General features: G+C 45.8%; 1 protein-coding gene across 3 annotated transcripts in view; it reads left to right on the forward strand.

Annotated features, from left to right (window-relative positions):
- LOC4576316 (uncharacterized) overlaps positions 1–21,668 on the forward strand; it is a 104,067-nt gene that overhangs the window by 79,271 nt on the left and 3,128 nt on the right. For all 3 annotated transcript variants that reach the window (XM_001237804.3, XM_061642505.1, XM_061642506.1), the window contains exons 4-5: positions 14,592–14,810; positions 18,485–18,960. In XM_001237804.3, the coding sequence (XP_001237805.3) occupies positions 14,592–14,810; positions 18,485–18,960 (695 nt within the window). The remainder of the gene's footprint in view (positions 1–14,591; positions 14,811–18,484; positions 18,961–21,668) is intronic.

Raw genomic sequence — 21,668 nt, forward strand, 5'->3', positions numbered from 1 at the left:
GGGATGGGTGTGAAGTGTGAAAAAATAAGTAATGTCTTGTGTGAGGCTCTTCGCAGCCGCGTTGGCAGTCGTTTGAAGTGTAAAGGTGGTTCGGGAAGTTAATCTTTTCATCAAAATGTCATCATACATTGAAGTGGGAAGTAAGTTTTGTATTTGAAGGGTATAAATTACACTATAATGCCGCGTTTAGATCCTTTCTACTATGGAAGTGTATAACTAAGTTTTTAGTAATATTGAGTGTACATATCTCTTTTTGAGATCAACTAACTGTTTCGTGGTTGAATTTACATCTCTTATTATTATGGTAGAACTCATTAAAAACTCCGATTCAAAATGCATTAAATCATGCACATTCTAATGAACGGCAACAACAGCTGTGCAAGGCCGCACTTTAGTCAGCTGACTGGCCTTTAATTTCGAAAGCCTAATTGGTAGAGAGCATCGTTTTTATAAAGCCATTAGATTCCTTTGCCCCGAACGGCTTGTGTGCGTGTGTGTGGGCCTGCTGACCGGGGGCACAGTGCACAGTAAATTGCTGGCACGCGATTAATAGCGCTGTTTATCTCGTCGACAGCCGATACACACAAGCCGACGGCAGAGAAGATATCTTAACCTTACTGTTTTGCATCATCACTACGGGCTACGAATGAGTGGATGAAGCAATAGCCCAAGCATAAAGCACCATCACACAGCAGCCTAATACACTCCGCCGAGGGCTGCGAGCTTGCGCCTCTGGCACAAGACACGGGGGAGAACCGCACAACAGCCACATAACACAGCGGTGGATACGGCTCGGCATCTTTGGAAAGAAGCCATAAGTTGGCCAGATTGATCGAGATCGGTGATCCTCCTCGCTCGTTCGCCTTCTCCAGATTGGCAGATAAAATGATGATGATGGTTTTGTCGGCTGTGAGGTTCTCTTAGGTCGCGGGCGCGTTGATCGTCTTCCCCGCTGGCATCCCACTGTTATTCGTATTCGGGAAAGACGACGAGAATCTGGACGACCTTCGTCAAGTACGGGTCGGATTCTGGCCTGGCCTGGTCGATCTCTCTTGGTCAGTGGAGCAAAACCACGTCGAAGCATCGGTTCGAGTTACCATTATTGGGGTGGGGTAATTTACTCGTTGGAAAATTATTGGCCGTCCCGCGCAGGCCGCCTGACCATCCATGTTGGAGAGTGATACGTTTGTGTGTGGCGAGAGTAGGGGAGCTTTTGTGTGTACTGTTGCCTACACACGTTTAACCTGGGTGTGTAGCCTTCGGCTGGGTGAGAAGCGAAACGCCGACTACTTCGCGACACGCGAAGTCCATAAACAACAACTGGGGAGACGGTTAATTGATATAGGGTGATTTTGTGGCATTGACATTGTGAAGAAGATGGGAGAGACAGACTCAGAGAACGGAACAGTAAAGAAGTGGAGCTTAAGATTCCAACAGATTCCAACAGATTCACCGTGAGTGGGAAAGGAATAGTAGGCAGTGGAGTTGGAAGAGTTGAGATGGCTATAACCTTTCACCCAGCATTGGCGTAAGTGGGATGATGATCGGAACTTGTTCCAGATTAGCAAGGATCGTGATCGTGATCTCTTGGAACGCGTGTGGGTCTACACTCAGCCTGTGCGCAGGTGAACGGTGAGAGCGTTTAACATATTTCTGGCTCGTTCGTTTTACGTTAATACCATTTCCATTCCATCTTGTGAGGTATCGATCGGTCGGAGCGCTAGGCATTTTGTGTGAGTTCTCTCCTGACAGTAGGTCAGTAGTGTCATGCGCAAAGGAGTAACGTCGTCGTGGTCGTGGTGTAGGTTCGTAGTGTGACCCCATGGTGTGGTACTCTAGTAATCTTTGGATATTAAAACTGTAAATATTATTATAGTTCCTAACTGTTTTATTTAAGAGTTCAGTAATCAGGTAATAGTTCAGTAAGTCATCAGTGAACAGTGGTCTAGCTTACTTATTTCTCAATGGGCATGCCTGAGCTCAAGTGTTGGTTTCAAATTGAAGAATACGTAACTGTTCCCGAAATTTTTCTACCGAATTTTTCTGTGTTGAGCGAATGACTTCACGCTCCGTGTCGCGTTCGGGGTGCCGAAAACATTATGTCGCGCGGCTGATGATTGTGCGTAGCTTATTTGAAGCGTGTAATGCTTCGCTCAAAGATGAAGTCACTACAAAACACAGTGTGTGCGGTACCTTATGATTAGTTCCTAACCGTAATTTCTAATCGTAGTTAATGGTTGTTGTGAAAATTCGGTACTGTTGTTTTAAGAAGATTGCCTCACTTACTTTCGGTTAACTGTACTTGATTGCTTCGTTGGTTGGTTGGTTGGTTGATGTCGTATATCATCTAAGTAATTTCATTTTATTGATGGTATCAGATTTAACGAGATTCTTTGTGGTGATTTACCACTGTATCTCAGTTTTCTTCATCGGAAATATCATGCTGAGGGTCTTTCTGAAAGACATTCAGGTTCTGGACATGTTGATATGAGTTTGTGAAAAATTCGATTCAATAAAAAAGTAACATATAATTACTACCTGTGTATGCGCTCTTGTTTGTCATAGCTGGACTTTTCGTGTTTCCGTTTACCGTTTTTTGATGCCTCTGTACATGTCATGCGGTATTAAACTATGTGTAGTGATTATTCGCTTCGCATGTTCGCAGCGAGTAGAAGAAGGAACAAAAACTGCAAATGCTTCTGCTTTATGATCCATCCATCGAAGCAAAACATTCTTCTCCACGTCTCCGAAAGAAACGTCTTTTATTGCTGGACAAGTGGTTACGGTTTCTCTTTCGCTCCTCTGTGACGGCTGGCTGGAATGTTATAAAATGTCTTGCTGACCATCAACCTTGTCGTGTCTAACTGCGTGAGACGATGATGGTAGTGTGGACTCGCCATGCGGGACTCCCTGGAAGACGTTGTACTCCCCTTTTCCCGGAGAATTTCGGGTAGGGATAGTTTGGGTTATTTTTGCCATCAACCAACCGAGCAATCTGTGGTTTTCCGGCGTGCTAGTTCTGACCGAACCGTCCGACAGATCTGACGATCTGCGCTCGAGTGTATTATTACATACAAGTATGTGTTCTTGCATCGATACAGGAAAGTTATCGATATCAAGTTAACGGCAAGGAATCAATCAATGTCACTGTGCTGTTGACTTGTGAAAGTGTAGTGTAGCGTGATGATTTAGCAAATGAGTAAGACCACGACATACATTAGCTCGTTGAATACTCTATCGGTGATATTTTAAATCCACAATCAAAAGGTTCTTGGTGTACAGAAATAAAAGGTACAGAAATTTAAACGTGCTCTAAAATAAATATCTTGCGAGCCTTAAAGAACGAGATATCCGGAATAAGTATGATTTTAACCATGAGCTCTCCAATGGAAAAGATTCTACGGTATCGTATCAAGGTTAGTAAAGTTTGTGCTAGTCTTCTCACACCAATTTGTTACCCCTCGTCGTCATTTTATTCCAGAACTCTAACGAGAATGTTCTAAAACGTTTGCATTAATTACACCGTGAGAGCCTCCAGAAAATCTGTGAGTCTTCTTCGAGCTCTTAACTTCAAACTCCAAATGTCCAAAAGTGGTGCTGCGCACATTAACGACAAACAACCATCCTCCCCATCTGCTCCAAGCAAACTCGGCCGAGAGTTCGCACGGCTTTGGGTTTCGGTGACCTCGAGTGTTCTGGTATTTAGGTACACGAAACTGCTGTTCCTGCGTACACATGCGCGAGTTCGCCCTAGAGTCGCGGTTGGGGCCGCTAAGGTGTTCTACTTCCTGGGTAACCGGCGCCAACGCCTGCTGTCTGCGTGTCGGTGCCGGGTGCGTGTCTCTGTTTTGGGGCGTGTGATGTATGTCTCTCCGTCTCTCTCGACTCCTCATTGCCCTTCCCAACCTCCGTTTCATTGGTGAGATTTTCCGCATAGTTTCGATCATGTGACACGAATGTTCCACGGCGCCGCCTGCCCCTGTACCCGTGTGTACTGCACCAGTTCTCACAACCGGCTGCGGCAGCGCACCGTGTGCGCTCTCGTTGTCTGCAAACATTAATTAAACTAGATGAGTTGATCATCCTCAGCATTTTTCATGCGCGCAGGCGCACACGCATACGCGCGGATGTTTGTGAGGCTCCGATGATGCTGGAAGTGAAAATTTATGCGCCATTGTGTGCGATTGGGAAGACATTCTTGAGCCTTGATTTATTCCAGCGTCTTGTGTGTGTTCTCTCCTGCAGCGAGTGGACTAAAGTTACTGTAAGCCGATTTGTAAAGGGATTTGTTCGATTGAATGGATTGTGTTGTTGGCTAAATGGGTACTACGGCCTCCAGACGCGGTCTCGGAGGAACAATAGAGCTAGAGGCCGGCAGCAAAAAAGGAATCGAGGTCAGCAATGCTGTGTGTACGAGCACCACGCACACTTTGCCCCGCTCTCAAGAAAGCAGCACCTTCCATAGTCACAAGCGAGCGAGATGGGAAAGGTGGATCATAATTGGGGAGAAATTTTGCCAGTCGTACCGAAAAACGTGCCATCCAACACCCAGATTATTCAACGTATTTTAATCTGTACATCTCGCGTGCGTGTATTGTGTTGTGCAATCGGGTTGGCGGGATGGGAGGTGATTAGGGTTTTAGGAGCAGCTTGCAAACGAGATAGATTTCCAATCTCCTCTCTATCACCTTCCAATTTGATCAATTTGGGATGTGCGAGCGCGCGCCGCTTGTTACACGCGGTTGAATAAGGAGAAGAAATGGCCACTTGACCGGCGTTATTTGCGGCATGCAACAACCTCGTTTTTCTATGCTGCCCGATCCGTTAATTATCATCTCTCTGTGCGAGAAGACGCGCTGGTTATAATTGTGTGCCGATTATCTTAGCCTTTGCTTTGCATGTGTAGTGATCGGGTGGGTCACCACCCCGATCGACCTACCTGCTGTTGGACTAGACTCCTCGAAAACCATCCTCACTTGGAAGCTACTTTATAGCTCCCGGTTAGTCACGATTATCTTGCCGCCTCGTATTTCCGATGTAGTTTTCGGTTGGTGCGTGCGGGTCGTTTGGGGTCGGTTCGACGACGTGCAAAGATATGCTTGAAGTGCTCGGCTTCGTTTCGCGAAAAGAAATGTACCGTTCAGTGCGCTAGGGGTCCGTTCGAGGATGGTTTACAATAGTGGGGATGATAATAAAAATGGAGAAAAACACCTTTTGGAACACGACGCCCCAACCTTAGCGTGCAGAGAAGAGAAATACGAGCCAAATTGCAATGTACAAATAATCTACAACGAAGCGTGACGTGTGATCCAAACCCTCCCCTGCGCACTGTGCGTGTGTGTTGGTGTACGCGCTAGCTTTCAAGGTGACTGTAGCGTAAAGGTGTGCCACAAGCTTTTTGAAGATCACACGCATCCAAAGTTCTAAAACATGTGAGGTACATCTAACACAAGATGATTTTATTTTAAAGCAAAGAACTCATCCAAAAAGCGCTTTGAAACCACTATCATCACACCCTGTTCGTGACCGTGATTACCAGGGCGTGTGCCGATGAGCTCGGGTTGAAGTAAAAACGCAACCAGAGGCGCTTACCTGGCTACCGCCAAGCACAACACACGCAGCAGAGAAGTGTACACAGGTGTTCTATTCCCTCTGCTCGACTGCTTCTAACTTCCACCAGAAATGGGTTGCGTGTGTCAAGCTGAACCTGCCACAAACAGACCATAACACCGCGTATATACTGGCAGTTCCGGATGGGAGGATACTATCACATCCAACGCTGTAAGTTCTCCTCTACGTTTGCACTTTTGCCTTTGTCTTTGCCTAGGAGCGTCTTCTAGATCGTGAGTCTTCGCTTTTGGCCGTCGAAGCAGGGAAAGCTCTTCTCACGTCTATTCGCTGCAAGTTCAACGACACTTTCGAATGGCTTTTCCGTTCGTTGCTTACGTTGCTCACGCAAATTCTTGAATTGGCCCTCCGGCGGTGGAGAGACAGAGGAAACTAGACCAAGCATGAAAATGTGCAAAGTTGATTGTAGAAAAAGGTAGAAAAAGAGCTTGGGGCTTTTTTGTTTGCGATAATAATTGCAATTTTCGTGATTGTTGTTTCGCTGAAGTTACGGTACTTTTAGGAATGTGTGTGTGTGTATGTTTTTTGTTGCGTTATACGAAGATCATTTTTGTACCATGACCTACAAAACGGATTAAGCAAGGGGTCGTCGTAGGATGATGTAATATAATACCCTGAAATATGTAAAAACGATTGCTTACTCGAATCTGTTTTTCCATCGATGACGACTATGTCCTCATACACACCGGTATCGCTGTCCGGCAGGTTCACGCTTTGCGGTTTGGAAAATATCACCCACTGCAATCTCGGCTTGGCTGGGTCAGGGATCGGCGAAGAATTTAGGTTAACTTGCCAGCACAGTTCCTTACCGTGGCGGAATTTTCTTCTCTTTTCCCTGTTGCAGGTAGAGGGGACAGCCGCTGCTAAGAGAGCGGCGCATATGTTCTTCATCATCATCATCATCATCATCTCCTCGTAGAACATCATCATCCGGTTCCGTGGAGCCGGCAAGGGTCTTGCTTCGATCCCTGGCCACCGTTGAACACAGTTAGTGGTTCACCGCACCGCGGCAGGAATGTGCCGCCCTTGCCATCGCAATGCAGACTAATGAAAATGACACAAATTAGGGATGATCGTTTGTCACTATTAATAAACGGTGCCAGTATTTTCCCTCCACAGTTTGCGATCGTTGTGCCGGTACATTATGCGGTTGGGTACTGTTGTTGGTGGAATGGGAGAGTGAAACGCCCAGACACCTTCACTTTCGTACGTGTCTTGGTTAATTTTTAGTACTTATATCCTCAAGAAAGAAAGATGACATCGATTTTTATTCAATTAATACTATGTTTTATAAGTATTCGAATTCTAGAGTTTGGAGAAGTAATAGCGCAATCGGAAAGGTTGAAGTTTTCACTCCTTTTTTCTCGATAAGTCGGTGTCGAGCACGCCACCTAGACCGAGCGCTAGTCATTTGTGCAACAGAATCTAGGTTATCGCACTGCTTGCCGTGTGACCTATATGTGATGTTATTTTATTTAATGGAAACCACTTTACGTTTTCTGATACGATCCACACCGGATTAGGGAGAAGATACAGCAAAAAAAAAATCCCCTCTAGTAAAACGTCACTTGTGTGGGCGGGTTTATATTAATTGATATCCATTTCTCAGACAAAGTTGGAACTTTTGAAGATAGAATGTGTTGTGCAATGCTTCAACCATCTTTGGATTGCAAAATGTTTTCCCTTTTTGCTCGCTGGTGAAGGTGGTGAAACAGGTTGATTCATTTGAAGATCAACACACATTGGCTTAAGAGCAGACATTTGTCTTGATGTTTGAGGTCTTCGAGCTGTTGTGGTTTTAAGTAGCTTTAAATCCTGGAGTTTCTTCAACACGTCAATCTAAAAAAAACGATGCCTTTTCTCATGACTTCATTTTGTGTGGGATAGAAACTAACTACTAGCATTAAACACAAACAATTGAGCCAATTTGGGCGTTTACCGCCGATTACCTGTTGGTTTTGTGTTGTTTTTTTTTCGAGTGAAGGTTAATGCATCTGTTAATTGCTCAACGTGTCTCAATGCCAAAGTCAGATAGATATTTGCTTTTCTCCATTGTCAATTCAATCAATTGAAGGCTGGCTCCATTTCCATAACACATCGCAGCGGGTGGGTGTGGCGATGGTGGTGGTGTCGAAGATGTGCCACTGCTGCTAGCTACGTAACACAACCATGCGTCAGTTCGGAAAGCTGTCCCCTCCTCTCCCCTCTCCCCTCCTGCTCGAAACATTTTCAATCACCTTGCACTAACGAGGGTGGGAGACCGACTGGGCTAGTAGCTAACTAGTCTAGTATATAGCCTAGCGCGACCGGCGCTGCCCATGGCCAAGGAAAAGCGTCACTTCGTGCGATGAGCCATGGGACGACGCATACACGTGAGCATCAAGATGACACGAGTAACAACGACGCACTACGAAGTTCGTCGTCGAACGGCGGTTGTGCTGTGCAGCACCAACGCCTTTTGCGTTTGGGCGGGTACTCCGAGCAAACGGTGGCTGTTTTTACCGAGAGACCTACTAAACCGGTGAAGCAGAAACTGACCTCCTCGTCGGAGTGGTGTGTGGGGCCATACCTTTAGCAATGGCCGTTGTCTCAGCTGGATGGTTCGTGGCCAAACCCACTCGCCAGAGGCACTTGCTTTGGTGGACGGTGGACTCCTCCTTTAGCCCAGTGGAACGTGTATGAAGTGCATGCCGAAGCCGTGTGCCTGGCCGAGCTATTTTGCTTTTGGGATACCTTAACAGGTACTGCTATAGGATAAGGATAGTCTTAAATTGATGTAGAAAATAGCATTGATGGCTTATATTGATTAAAAGAAAACAAGAGTTTGAAATTAGATCTTCACAGATTTTTAAGGTTTCTTGTAGTTCAGGATTTTTAACATAAAGTTATTCAGTACTTTTGAATTCAAATTGGATGTTCAAAATTCAATGCAAAATAATAATGTACTTCTTTATTGAATATCTAAGTATTCGGATGCTTAGATATTATTGAGTCCTGTTATTTTATTAAGAAAAACCCGAAAGGTTAAGAAAAATCGTTGATTTCGAAAATGAGCACGATCTAACGATTAACATGATTTTGAAGACTTCTTCATGAGACCTAAGGACTGCTACGGGGTTCCTGTCTGTATTATGACCTGAATCAACGAATAATATAGGTCATCATTTACCGCAATGTTTTCCTCTTAACACCTCTACAAGTAGATCAACATGATACCTTCCTTAGACCATTGTAGTTTGCGAGATCTATTTTGAAACGCCTGGACACAGTAGCGCTAGAAGTCCCACATTTTAACACCATACCATGTGTTGCTCAGTAAAATAATAGTTTTGTTACCACACGTCCTTGGTAGTTACAGATCATCTAGCGCCATAATACGCCTAGAAATGTTCAGTATCTTGTGAAATTCGTTTTTACACTCCCCTCGCTCCCTGGATCGAATTTCTTTGCCCGTTTCGTCTAGGCCCTCACCAAGCATTCGTCGATGGCGGCTGTTGCGCGAAAAGTGGTTGACTCGAACCACCGGGTCCGCAATACTATTTTTGGTGCGGCCCGACTGCGCGCCCTTTTACGACATCGCGCTGCAGCCGGAAAATGGTTCTTCAGGAAGGTGCAGAGGATCAGCGTATCTTGCCGCGGTGTTGTTGCCGCAAGAGATCATCGCCGTTTTATCGCACACCACCGCCGCCTCCCTTCGCTCTCTGTTTGCTGGGTGGAATTGCATTAGTGCACGGAGGGTTGGGGTGGGAGTGGAGTGCATTTGCTGCGGACCACGACGATAGTGTGGCAGGTTTGGGCTGTGCCAAGCTCCTGCTGTTGTCAGCACGGTCGTTCTGCATTTTCATCGATGGACATAAATCGCCGCCTAACCCCTTAACCGTTTGCAGCGGTCGAGATTAATGCTTGAATGGCGCGGAGCGCGAACGTGTTAACGTTGGTTGTTAGGTGGTTTCATAAGTGCATTTTTTGAGGTGTTAAACGTGTAGTTTATGAGCGAGAGCCGTCGTGCGGGGTACATGCACCTTCGGAAAGGAGTTCTTAGCTTGTGTTGTGGCCGCCGTATCTTGAGGGCGCCCTTAGATACTCTCGATTCAAGAAGAACAAATTGGTTCATTTTTGTTGTTGTTTTAGCGTTGTGTCGATGCATTTTCAACGTAAAGGAAAAAAGAATAAAATATGTTTTACTCAAAACAATTAATCATTCTCATTTATTGTGCAAAGGAGTGTACCATTCCAACATTTACAAAGCAATGCTGGTGTCAGGTGTAAAAGATGAGGTGTTGTGCTGGAATGCAATCATCGTTACTGTGCAATCCACGGGCGGGCCTAAAAGGTGCCTAAAACATCATACACCCGTGGTGTGACGTATGAAATATATTTTTGCAATGCAATGGAACTTCGTTACGGTCGATATGCGTTACGAAGAGGCGTTGCAAGCCGTTTACAAACTGGTGATCAAGATGCGCTTGATAAGTACGTCACGATTTGCCGTACGAAGTTTAATACAGCGAGCTTTGAGGCATCAAAATATCAAATTGTTAGTATAATTCAATTACAATATTAGAGAGACTAATCCTACACAAATAGAAAAACTTTTTTTTTAAGAAATAAGAGTATCGTAAAATTTTAAAATTATTTTCTTCCCAACTCCCGTCTTGTTATTATTATTCAAAAGTATCAAAATAATCACAGCACTCAGAGAAGCGTTCACCTCAATCACACATAGTTTACTTGGCATGGAGAGAGAGAGCATCAGGAATAGCAGAGAGGGCAGGCAACAGCCGCGCGCAAAGGTCCAATTTCTTTCACCGGACGGATTCAGGAAGATCCGAACGCATTTCTAATTACGGAATAACGTATGCTTCCGCATATGTATCGAAACGGGCACAGAATAACAAACCATTTTCGCCAATATCATCGAGCCCGGGCGTTCGTTCGCGCGCGCGATCGTGCAAATTAGTGCGTAGCAAACCTCTCCCCACTGCTCCCCGTTGAGGCAGTGTCTTCCGCTTCGCTGTGCTCTTGCTCCTCCTCCTCCTCTCGCCCTTAATCCGGTAGGTTGTATTTTCGACCGCGGTTCGCATACAACGGGTTCGCGAACCGCAACATCGGATGAAGAGGGCAGGCAAATCTATCAGCGCAAAGTGTGGTGAAGAAAGCAAAAGGGTGGTGAAAAATTTATTGCCAGCCAAGCTGCACTATATCACTTTCGTGGCCGGGAGATCGCCACTGGCCAGGTCATATCCTGGGGTCCCCCCACAACACAGGCGACAGGAGAGAAACCGTCTTCCGGCTTTGTGTGGCCGGCGTTTGAAGGGCTGGACTGTTTCAATTGGGTGTGAAGCGTTTCATTCGGTTAGGTGATGTGTTGAGTTGCGTTTGTATGTTTGCGTTGGTTCATCGCCAAGCTCAAGTAAACGGCTGGATTCAATTCAATGACTTCATATTGCTCTTAAATATACCATATTACCGGGAAGGGTGAAGAATGTATGGAGACTTAAATGTAAATAAACATAAATAATTTTTAATGTGATAAATCCTAGTATAACTCAACTAACCAAGCACTTGCCCTCAAATTGCCGTTGATGCCGGCAGACGGCTATCACATTCCTTACCAAAACGGCCACAATGATTCGTACGGTAAAAAAAAGTATTTAAAATTTCACTCATCCAGCTGTCTGTAGCACAACTGAAAATTATGTTCCTCTTGGAGAGATAGCCATTAGCGACATTAAGTAACACCGTGTTATGACACACAATCAGAACCGTTCACTTGGCATTCGCATCGCCATCGCATCATTCATGTCTACCTTCCCACAATACGTGTCAATCTGTTCAATCGTCTTTGTACTTGGATAAATGATACATCCATTACCATATTCGATGTAACAAACCGCGTGGTTCACAGCGCCGTAGTGGAGTGATTGATTTCATGGACTAAATAACAGTCATCATACTTTTGGGATTTAATGGATTTTATTGTTTGTCAATCGTTATTTGTAGAAGATTTTTATCTCATCATATTTGCCCATTTATTTCGTTGATCGATCGCGTACGATCGTGTATGAGCTGATCATGATATTCGAACTTTGACACATGCTATCACCCATGCCATGCCATGACAAATACGTTGAGTTACGTCGTTGTGTGAGTCTGTGGATTAGCAGTTGGTGGAAAATCAATTCCTCCACACGCAACGGAAAATGTCACAAAACCTAGCCCCTTGATTTGCCACGCGCTATATCGTACTACACTATCGCTTGAATTGATTGCTAGATTGGGCCGCCCAGCCGAAAGGGATTGATGGCTGTGTTACGGCATTGTGTGTGTGTGTGTGTGTTTGTACGCTTGTGACCGATACTTTGCCTTCACGGAAATGAAATGATATGTGAAAGTCAGCGCGAAAAGGGAGGAAAGTCTGCTGTTGTTACCTCCGTCATCGCCGCCCCGACCAGACAAGAACGATTCATTGTTTCAGGCACACCCGTTGAAGGTCAGCATGAAATTACACGTTGCGAAAGGTGTGTTGTTTCCCCCCCCCCCCCCCGTCACCGGTTTGGGGTGGCGACACAATCTGTGCACGAGCCCGCCTGGTACAATCTAGGTTTTTTTTTCTCCTGTAGAACTGCAAAATACCTAAAAAATATTGCCAGACATGAATTAAAGAGAAAGAGGGGAAAAAAGAAGGGCGCCACACATTCCACGCTGGGGAGTAAATAATTGAAATAATTTCAAGTTTATGGTGCGTGGTGGACGACTAAGATACGATCGAAGAATGGGCGTCAGTGAAGGAGGGCGACAGAAAGCCGCTTGATGGCAAAATCTGCGACGAAGGTTAATCCTGCGGCTGCCCGTGGGAGAAAGGTTGCGAAAGAACGTTCCATTCGCTTCCTGATAGTACCTCTTTCCTTCATTCGGCATTCCGTCACACGGTACATTGGGATTGTGCAATGTGCGCCTACAGCGTGTTTGGGGGTACGGTGTGTTGGGATTTTGATACAAATGCAGGCCGCTTTCTGCAGGAAATATCTTCCGAAGATCTTACACAATCATACGATCTTGGTGAGATAATTCGTATCGTAAATGGTTGAGTTTGTGTGTTGTTCCGTTCGCTTGAAACAGCATTCTTTAGAATCAACACACACATTGCGGCGCAGTCTGCGTCACAGATTTGCAAACGGCAACTTTCGACGATGTCGGAGGCGAGCGTGACAGGAAGGTGACAAATTACTTAATCTTTTGGAGTGGTGGCATTTCTGAAGATTGCCGACAGTAATGGTAATTGCACGGAAGAGCGCGGGATGCAACTTGCGATGTTAAAGCCGGAGAGGGCGAGAAAGGGTTACGCAACGCACGATGAACTTCAAGAATGGAATGTCCGCTTTGGTCGCTGCAGTGAAGACGAGCTAATTAATTTTGGCTGATTTTAAACGGAGCAAAGTGCTAAATTAGTCCGTCTTTTTGTGGGAAGAAGCTGGCAGCATAATAAAGCAGTAGCAGGGTTGTTGGTCCTGGTAAAAGTTGGTGTTGGTGAAGTGTCGGCGTTGGCGGAAATATTATAATTTGTAGTAATTAATCACTATCGATCGATGAACTTTTGCGGTCACAGAAAGTAGAGTTAGACAGTTGGGTTACTTCCCTGACGTATGATGGACAGCTTGGGCTGTCTGGCGTGCGTTTATTGCGTACGTTTATTCTACAATTTTCTTTTGGAAGAATGTTTTCAATACATCTTCAATACAAAATGCTTCAAAATTCCTTTGAATTTAGGGCCTAACATGATATTCTTGGTAATGGTCAGAAATAGTTACCAATCCTAAAAAGGGATAATTAATGACGACCTTTAATGTTGAACTTCCCTCCCAACATCCTCAGAACCTATTAGTTCTGTTGCTGTTGAAACGGTAAGGACTGTGTGTGGCTTGTCCGATTTGTTGCACTTTTGATTTCTGGCCCGGCGACAAATCCAACTGGACTGCGAATGTATCGTTCCCAGTCACCGCCCCCTCCTACCTTTCCCTACTTGTTGTTCATTCTGATCACATACATAGGCGGCGGGAGTGTGTGATACGTTAGAGCGTAACTTCAATCGCATAGGCTGCGTGTTGAGCTCGTTAAATGCAAATTTGTTGCAGTCATTTCCGTCGGGCAAGCATGACGACGATGCTTGAACTCTCTCTCTGTCACTCTGTCCGGCCACCGGCGAAGGTTTTTGCACCGTGCGATCGAGAATTGCGCGCTTTTTTTGTGTGTGTCATCGCCACGCACCCAAGCACGTGAGACGCGTGCAATGGTTTTACAGCCAGAACGAACCTGCGAGAGGGTTTGATAGTTTTTTGTTTGCGCAGGTGTTGTCTCGTGCATGGTGCTGTTATGCTTAGATAAACAAAGAGTTTTCAATTATGCGCGGTTGTGCACAGCAAACGGTTGACGGGTACGGTTAATCAGTAGTACCGCGACACTGTGTGCATGTGTGTAGCGTGTGTGGCCTTAGAGGTTAAGGTCTTTTGGCTTTGATGTTACGCAAGAAGACATTGCGCTCGTCCGGTGGTGGCCATTTATCTTGCGGACTAGTTTCGTGTGCAGTTGCAGCTCTTTTTTTAGAGATCGTTAATTTTGGCAAACACTTTGATTTGGAGACAGTTTTTTGGCCAAACGTGACATTTGAAGAACCCTGACGTTTGTGTTTATATTTCAACGTTTGGTAGAATTAAGACACATGTTTGACAGTTTGAGTAAGAGATCGCGAACCTTCAAGATCGTGATCATGAATCCTGAAGAATCTCGCTCGTATTTTAAAGTCCAGATATTGCTGGATGTCGTCTCTTGGTATGCTTTGAAGAGTGTTCAGCCAACCGGTTTTTAACAAAAACTTCTTTAGTATCAACTTTAATGTTATAAACTCTGCATGCTTATTATATTTTAACTGACATTTTCTTCTATTTTTAAACCTTTTTTCGCAGGAATGTCAGAACTTGATCGAGGAAAACCGGCGGCTTGTTAGCATAGCGAGCGGTGCAGGAAATGGTTACGCGATCAGCGGCATGCTCAACGGTGCGGTGGGTGGATCCGGAAGCTTGTCGACGCTCGGCATGGGCGTCCCTAACGGTGGAAGCTACAGTAGTGTTGAATCTGTGATCCTGCAAACGCAAGTCGAAACGCTACAATGGCAACTAAAGCAGGTAAGCGAAGGAGGTTATGAAAGAGAGTGTACTTCAGGAAAAGTACAGAAACACACACAAACCAACAACGTATCTAATCAATTTAACACTGTCACTAGGTGATACTAAAACAATAAGTAAGCCCTTCTGTGCAGTGTGATCAGGGTTTTTGTCGTTGTCGAAACGAATTTGATCGATAATGAGGCATATCTAAGTGCCCGTGCCCTTCGTTTTATTGATTCGAATTACAAAACGACTATGATGTTCATCTTGATGCTCAAGCCCTTGTGCAATGTTGTGTTGCCGTCGAGTGAGCTAAGTAACGATCTGGAACAATCAGGGTATTGGTCACGAGATATGCAACGGCATAGTTAATCCCACCAGAGGTACGATTTCATAATAAGGCCCTCTCTCTCTAGGGATCTCTTGCATTGATCGCATGAAATGCGTGTAAATAAAGCAATCATTGAGCCCTCGACTAGCATGATGTAGTTAATTAGAATACCGTGCCTGAGCTAGAAGAGCAAACCTTTCGCCGATGAAGCTACCTACCATGGTGGAGAGCTTACGTTCTGTCAAGGGCGCCAAAGCCACGATAAAAGTGTTTGACCAGATGTTTGCACTACCCGGGTTGCACAGTTACAGATCAGTAGAAGCTCCTGGGGTTTATAGTGAGCACTTGCGGCAAATGAATCAATTATTTAACCGGTGACATTTGTCTCGTAACAAAGCGCTGGGAACGGTGGGAAAACACACAGTGGCATCGTCGTAGTCGTCGCGGTCGTCCATCGCGAGCGGTGGCCGTTTTGAGCATAGTTTTGCTCCAGCGCATTGCTCAGCGATTCAACGGTCGGTTGACCATCTCGGTCAACATTGACATATGTTCCGTGGCGGGTTTGGGGCTCGGTGCAGGGTATTCGCACTGGTAGAGGTGCACACTGGTTTACCGTTCCATATCTGCATATGAACAGGGCACCCATCGGTAGGGAAACGAAACAACAGTTTTAGAGGTTAGCTGGAGTTGCCGTGTTTTACCACCATTGTGGTCCTATTATCGCTGCCATCTGATCGAGATTTATTCATTAGCCTTTAAGGTTAGTGGTGGTGGAAGCTTAAATCCTTTCCAGTTCCAGTTGACCCTCACACATGATGACGGGTGCATTTACTGTAACAGTGTACATTTAAATAGATTGAGGTTCCTTGGTACGGATTAAGTAAGTGTTAAGAATAAATTATCTCCAATGGAACATATTGAGTGCGTTTAAACAATGCATTCAATGTAAATAGGTTGATCTTCTGAATCCAAGAAGTTGCAAATCTAAAATTAGATAAAGATCAACACTAGGCAGTTGCCCAAATATCCAACCTGTATGGTAGTAGTAACTTTCAGGTGTTGTTGGAATTCTGCAATTTAAAATCATTACATCAGAGTAGAATTGCATGAACCTTCGGTAGTTGTTTCTGCCCGCTTTCGTTGGCATGATCTCATCGCCGAACCATCAGCCCCTCGTATCACCAATTCCGCACATCGATCGTGTACCAAACCGCGGCAGTTCAAACGCAAACGTTACGCTACTCTGGCGTTTCGCTCTGTATCAAAAGGGCATTTGTGTCAATTTTCCATTTGTGCTCACAGAGGAGGGGGAATTTGGAAGAGAAACAAATTCACACAAAGTGTTTTCGCAAGCCGTACCGGCGGGGGTAACTCACTGGAATGTGTAGCATTTGCGGGTAAGATTTGTGAAGTAAGTACAGTTAGCGCCGCCGTGTTTTGATTTGCTGGTGGAACAGATGGTTTCTAACAAACGGTCGATGTTGTCGTCATTTTGCGAGAGGCAAACTGAGGGCGGAAGAGGTCAACGGGGTTCATCCCATGCTCGCTTGGTAAGAACACCCGCGCGCTGGCAAGTGCTCTGGCAGCTGATGAACACATCGAGTCTTTTTTGTGAGGTCGTGTTTGCTGAAATCCTTGCACACTACTCTCCAGTGCGGCAAACGGAACTGCGACATCTTCCCGATCACGTGGTGGACCATTTCTCGCACACACACATACACTCTTTGTGTGCCTCCCATTACCTTGATAGTTTCGACGTCGTCGTCGTTACCCGTGACTGATGGAGCCGGCCTGGTGCTGATGCCGCTGCGACACCGTTGGAAAAATGTGCGCTCCCGATTCTCTGCTCCATTTATGCTTAATTACTGATCGGCGCGCAGCTCTACGCTGTTGCGACAGTTTGGAGAGGTGGTGTGAAGGTTTCGCGCGCCGTCGTGTGTGTGTGTGTGCAGATGCACGGCTCGTTTTGATGGAAAGACATTTTTCGGAGCTCAGTTTCCATCGGAAGAAACCTAGCGAGATGAGCGAGCGAAAGAGCTTGTGACCAGCGTTGGTGGTAGGCTCAGGGGAGGAAGATTGATCCGTTCGCTTTGATCCGTGCCTAATATGCGGTGGGGCAATATTGGGGTTGACAGATGATGCAATTTAGCTACGAGAGAGTAAATCTTTAATGAATTTCTAGGAGAATTTGGTGCATCAAAAAGTACAATTTCTTTTACAACTCGAAATATTCTTTTAGCATAAACCACAGCACGGCAAAGAAGTCAACCACATCGCATCTCTTCAACGGCTTAACTAGGCCAAACAAAGAGATGCCTTTGTTTGGTGTAGGAAATGTGTTCCTCACCGTTAAACACCCGTACAGCGAGAGCGTCATTGTAAAATCAAGACGTCAAGCGCTGGGGCGCTGTTGTCTTCACCGCCGTGGCACCATGCAAACATTATTCCGGTAGCGCCTAACAGCAGAGCACCCCGAAACATATGTGCGTGTGTGTAATGGCTTCTTCATATATCCCGCGTCATATTTATGATGCGCTTTGCTGATGTGTTTTTCGGGTTGTTTGGATCTATTCTTGGTGTTTGCTTCCCGGCGACGACGGCGATCATATGATGGGTTTGAGTTTTGGCTTTGATCCCACCGGGGGTACCCAGAAGTGTGGCCTGCGCGCACCTTCATGTCCATCGCGTTTTGGGGCAAATGGGGAGGAAATTTACAAGCCCCCTTGAAGTAGTCGAAAAACAAATCCTAAGCCCCACGTTGTACAAACCCACGGTTTTAGGTCATTTGTTTAGAAAATAGTGGTAATGGCGTCTTGTGCTTACTTACAAGCACGTGTGTGTGTTATGATGGTGTCCAGTGTGTGTATGATGGTAGGCTGGTGCGGTTTCAGACGAATGTTGCATGAGAGATCACGTAGAACTCACATAGATCTAAGACATCGATCTAAGACACACAGAGATATGTAGTAGAGCCTAATATATTTGTTTCTGTTAAGCTTCCCATTTCCTAACTACGACCACCGAAGATGTATTTTATGATGCTTGGAAAGAGGAAATCATTCTAGAGTATGTCATCAGAAAAGTGCATCTTGTTGTTTTGTTTTTTTATTGTACCGTTTTCATAAATCTTGTCAGAAAACCCTGAAGCTCTAATTGTTCCATAGAACCTCAGGCGAGTTGTGATCTGGTAGCTAGATTTGAACAAACCAGTGACATGGTTTGCTACTTAAGAGTCTATATCTTTACCAGTGCGTTAATTTGTGGATCCCTCCATAGATATTAGCCTAAGAAGCAACAACATTCCACTTGGCCCGCGTGACTTATGCATTTGATTTTGCTCTTTCCCCCTTTTCCACGATAGGTTGATTCCAGCCGACACATGTACCGGGCGGTGATGGAAGAAGTTGTGCGGTTTCTGGACCGCTGCTACCGCTCGCTGGACGCACTGCAGAGTGGGCAGATAGGGCGATCGAAGAGTGTGCTACAGGTGTCGAAAACGAGCGGACATCAGCAGCAGCAGCAGCAGCACCATCACCACGATTCGGACAGTAGCAGTGCGAGTAGTCCACGGGCACGCAGCAGTACGAATCTAGTGGATGTGCAGCAACACAACAAGCCCTACACCAAAGCAGCGGGAGGAGGCCATAATGGGCACCTGGACCATCAGCAGCACCACCACCACAACCACAACCACCAACCGTCCTCGCTGACGCTGATCAACACTGGATCGTCGGCAGCAGCGAGTCAGCATGCCGCAACGTCCACCCATCACGAGGACGATTGTGTCGTACCGCCATCACCTGCCAGCTCCTACAGCACCTTTAGAGATTTTACCTGGTAAGATCCTGTCGGAGGATGAGCGATTTGAGATAATTTATGTTTCGCAGGAGTAGATCTCTGGTTTGTTGCTGAGCTTGTGAGGTTCTTGTGCTTCCAATAAGCCAGAATAATCACTACAAACGTCGAGGTCTTAAGAGTGACATTGGACCGCACGTCCTAAATGAATCACATTGCACTTGACGGTGCATTCAGTGCAACCTATGTATCAATCAATGGGAATCAAAACACGTATTCGTTAAGATTCTAAAGGAACGCACATGGGTTTTTCGATAGAAGAAATGCATATTTAGGGTGCGACAGCTCTACACCCTAGGGCGACGGCTTTGAAATGAACAGCAAAATGCAAAAGTATCACATCTCATTCAATCAAGGGGAAAACACATTTTCACTTGCCACACATTATTCCTCGTCGCAATCCCGTGTTGTCCACCACCATATTGATATTTCTCCTAAGGCCCGCCAGATTATTTGGGTCTTTTACTTTACCGAGCGCGACTACACACACACACACCCAAACTGCAGCATTCAAACTGCATCGATTGCTGTGCAATACGCCCCTCTTCGTGTGTTCGGCCGTTAACGTCTCAATACATAAATCGGGTGCTAATTTATTGGACACATACGTTAATTGCCTGTCGCCGTTGTCGCCGTCGCGTTGTCGCCGGAACGCGAGCTCTGTTCGGCACTTGTGCTGCCGATGGGTGGCGTGGTATTCCTCCTACCCAAGTCTCTGCAGACGAAAACTATCACTCCCGTCAGGGAAAAGAAGAAATCGTTAGGGAAAGCAAAGTTCTTTGGCTGCGTCAAGTGTATTCTAAATATCTTTTACGTGGTCGGTTGGAGTTAGAGGAGAAACGATGTCGTGGTTTTTGGTCCTTTTGTTGTAACAATCGGTTTGTTTTAAAATTGGGATTAAGATCTGTTTTGAGAATGGGGATGGATGTTAAAACACACAGGCACGCACACACACACAAACATGATTGATGGATGAGTCTTTATGGGATGTTATCTAGTAGTTGATAGCGATTAGAATAGTTTTGACAAAACAAAATTAAGATCAGTTAAGGATGCAAATTCTGAAAACGCGTTAAAAACTGCGATTTATAAAATAAGGCTTACGAAAAACGATTGTGGTGTAATTCTTGGGAGCAATAATTCTACCAACCAAAAAACCACTACTGCCTTTAGCTTAGGTAAAGGAGCAGGCAATAAGGATGCGACACACAGGTCACTGTGTCAAATCCATTACGAACCATTAAATCCATGACATCCGGACTGAAAATCTTCCTCTCTCCCCCATTCCTTCTAAGCTCCTGGTAGGCAGCGGCAGGGCCAAGGAATGACCCAACCGAATACAGAAATAGGGCCAGGATGGATGGCAAAATTCGCTACGCGCAGCGCGAGCACCCACCATAAGACCCTCCCAGTACCCAGTGGCAGGTCATTTGCGCGTGCGAATCGATTTGTCATCATCAATCATGGAGGTTGGAGCGCCCTGTGCGCTTACCTACGCAGTCCGAAGGGACACTGGGCCCCAGGAAGATCAGCTCTCCGTTTCTAGAAAGGTGTAGAAAGTGTGGACATTCAAGCGCGCGCGCGCACACCCGAATGCAATCGGAATGCGTTTGCGTACACGCATCGATGATATTTCAGTCAATGTGCGATGCGTGCGCGTCAGTACGCCTCCGCCATTAACGGGTGTGTTAATCTGGGCAGTTCAGGATGCATCCGCTGCGTGGAGAGGTGACAGAGAACCGTTTCGTGCGCCGCCGCCGCTGGCTAGAGATGCCTGATGATTTATCTGGAATCGAGCCTCGGCTCGTCTTGTGCTTGCATGTTTTGAGATGTTTTACATAAATCATGCTGTGCGCGATGCTTCCTCTCCAGTATGGCGCAGCGTGTCTATTCAAGCGCGCAACGGGATGAAAAATGAAGATATAGGATTCTTTCCCGCTCACGGTTTTAATGCAAACCAAACAGTCGCGTGGCAATAGATTGGGTATTTAAATTCGCTTCTCTTCCCCACGTGGTTGGCTTTTGGTATCTTTGTTTTGTAAATTTTGCCTTGCTTTATGGGGTCGCGTAATCGTCACCGGGGACGGGTGTTTGAGACATTAACATGAAATATCCTTTGCTGTGAGATTCACAGTGGCCAGCAATGAGGCAAGCAGCGGGTTGGCAAGAAGAGATGGTTCATCTATTAATGGGGTTTAGCCTCAGCTCCCGGTCGGTGATAAATTTCACCGTGATCGTCAATAATAAAGCTCCTTCTGCTCCGCCGATTCGCCATCGAACACTCCGGGCTGATCCATGGGGTGTTATTCCGATATCAGACGCGTGTTTCACCTAAATGCTACCGGACATTGGGGCGATCGTTGGTCTCGTTTGTTTGTATCGTAAACTATCGCGCGGAGAAACGATCGCGTCGGGAAATCGTAAGCAAACACAGTGTCGCGGCCACAACATCCAGCACCCATTCGCGTCTGTGTTGAACTGTGTTGGGTGAGCGAACAGGAAGAAACCGTTTCGTAATCGTTGTTGCGATAAATGACCCGTAAACGATACCCGCGAGGAGGTCATAATTTGCGTTTGTTGACAAACTTCTGCCGGTTTGGAATTATGCTTGGCTGGTCGGATTGAATTATTTAGCAGCTCGTTTGGGAGAGGGTCCCGCCGAAACAGCTGTTTTATTTACACCTTTGGCG

The sequence above is a fragment of the Anopheles gambiae genome, chromosome 2 (genome assembly GCF_943734735.2).
Source record: "Anopheles gambiae chromosome 2, idAnoGambNW_F1_1, whole genome shotgun sequence".
In the NCBI taxonomy this organism is placed as follows: domain Eukaryota; kingdom Metazoa; phylum Arthropoda; class Insecta; order Diptera; family Culicidae; genus Anopheles; species Anopheles gambiae.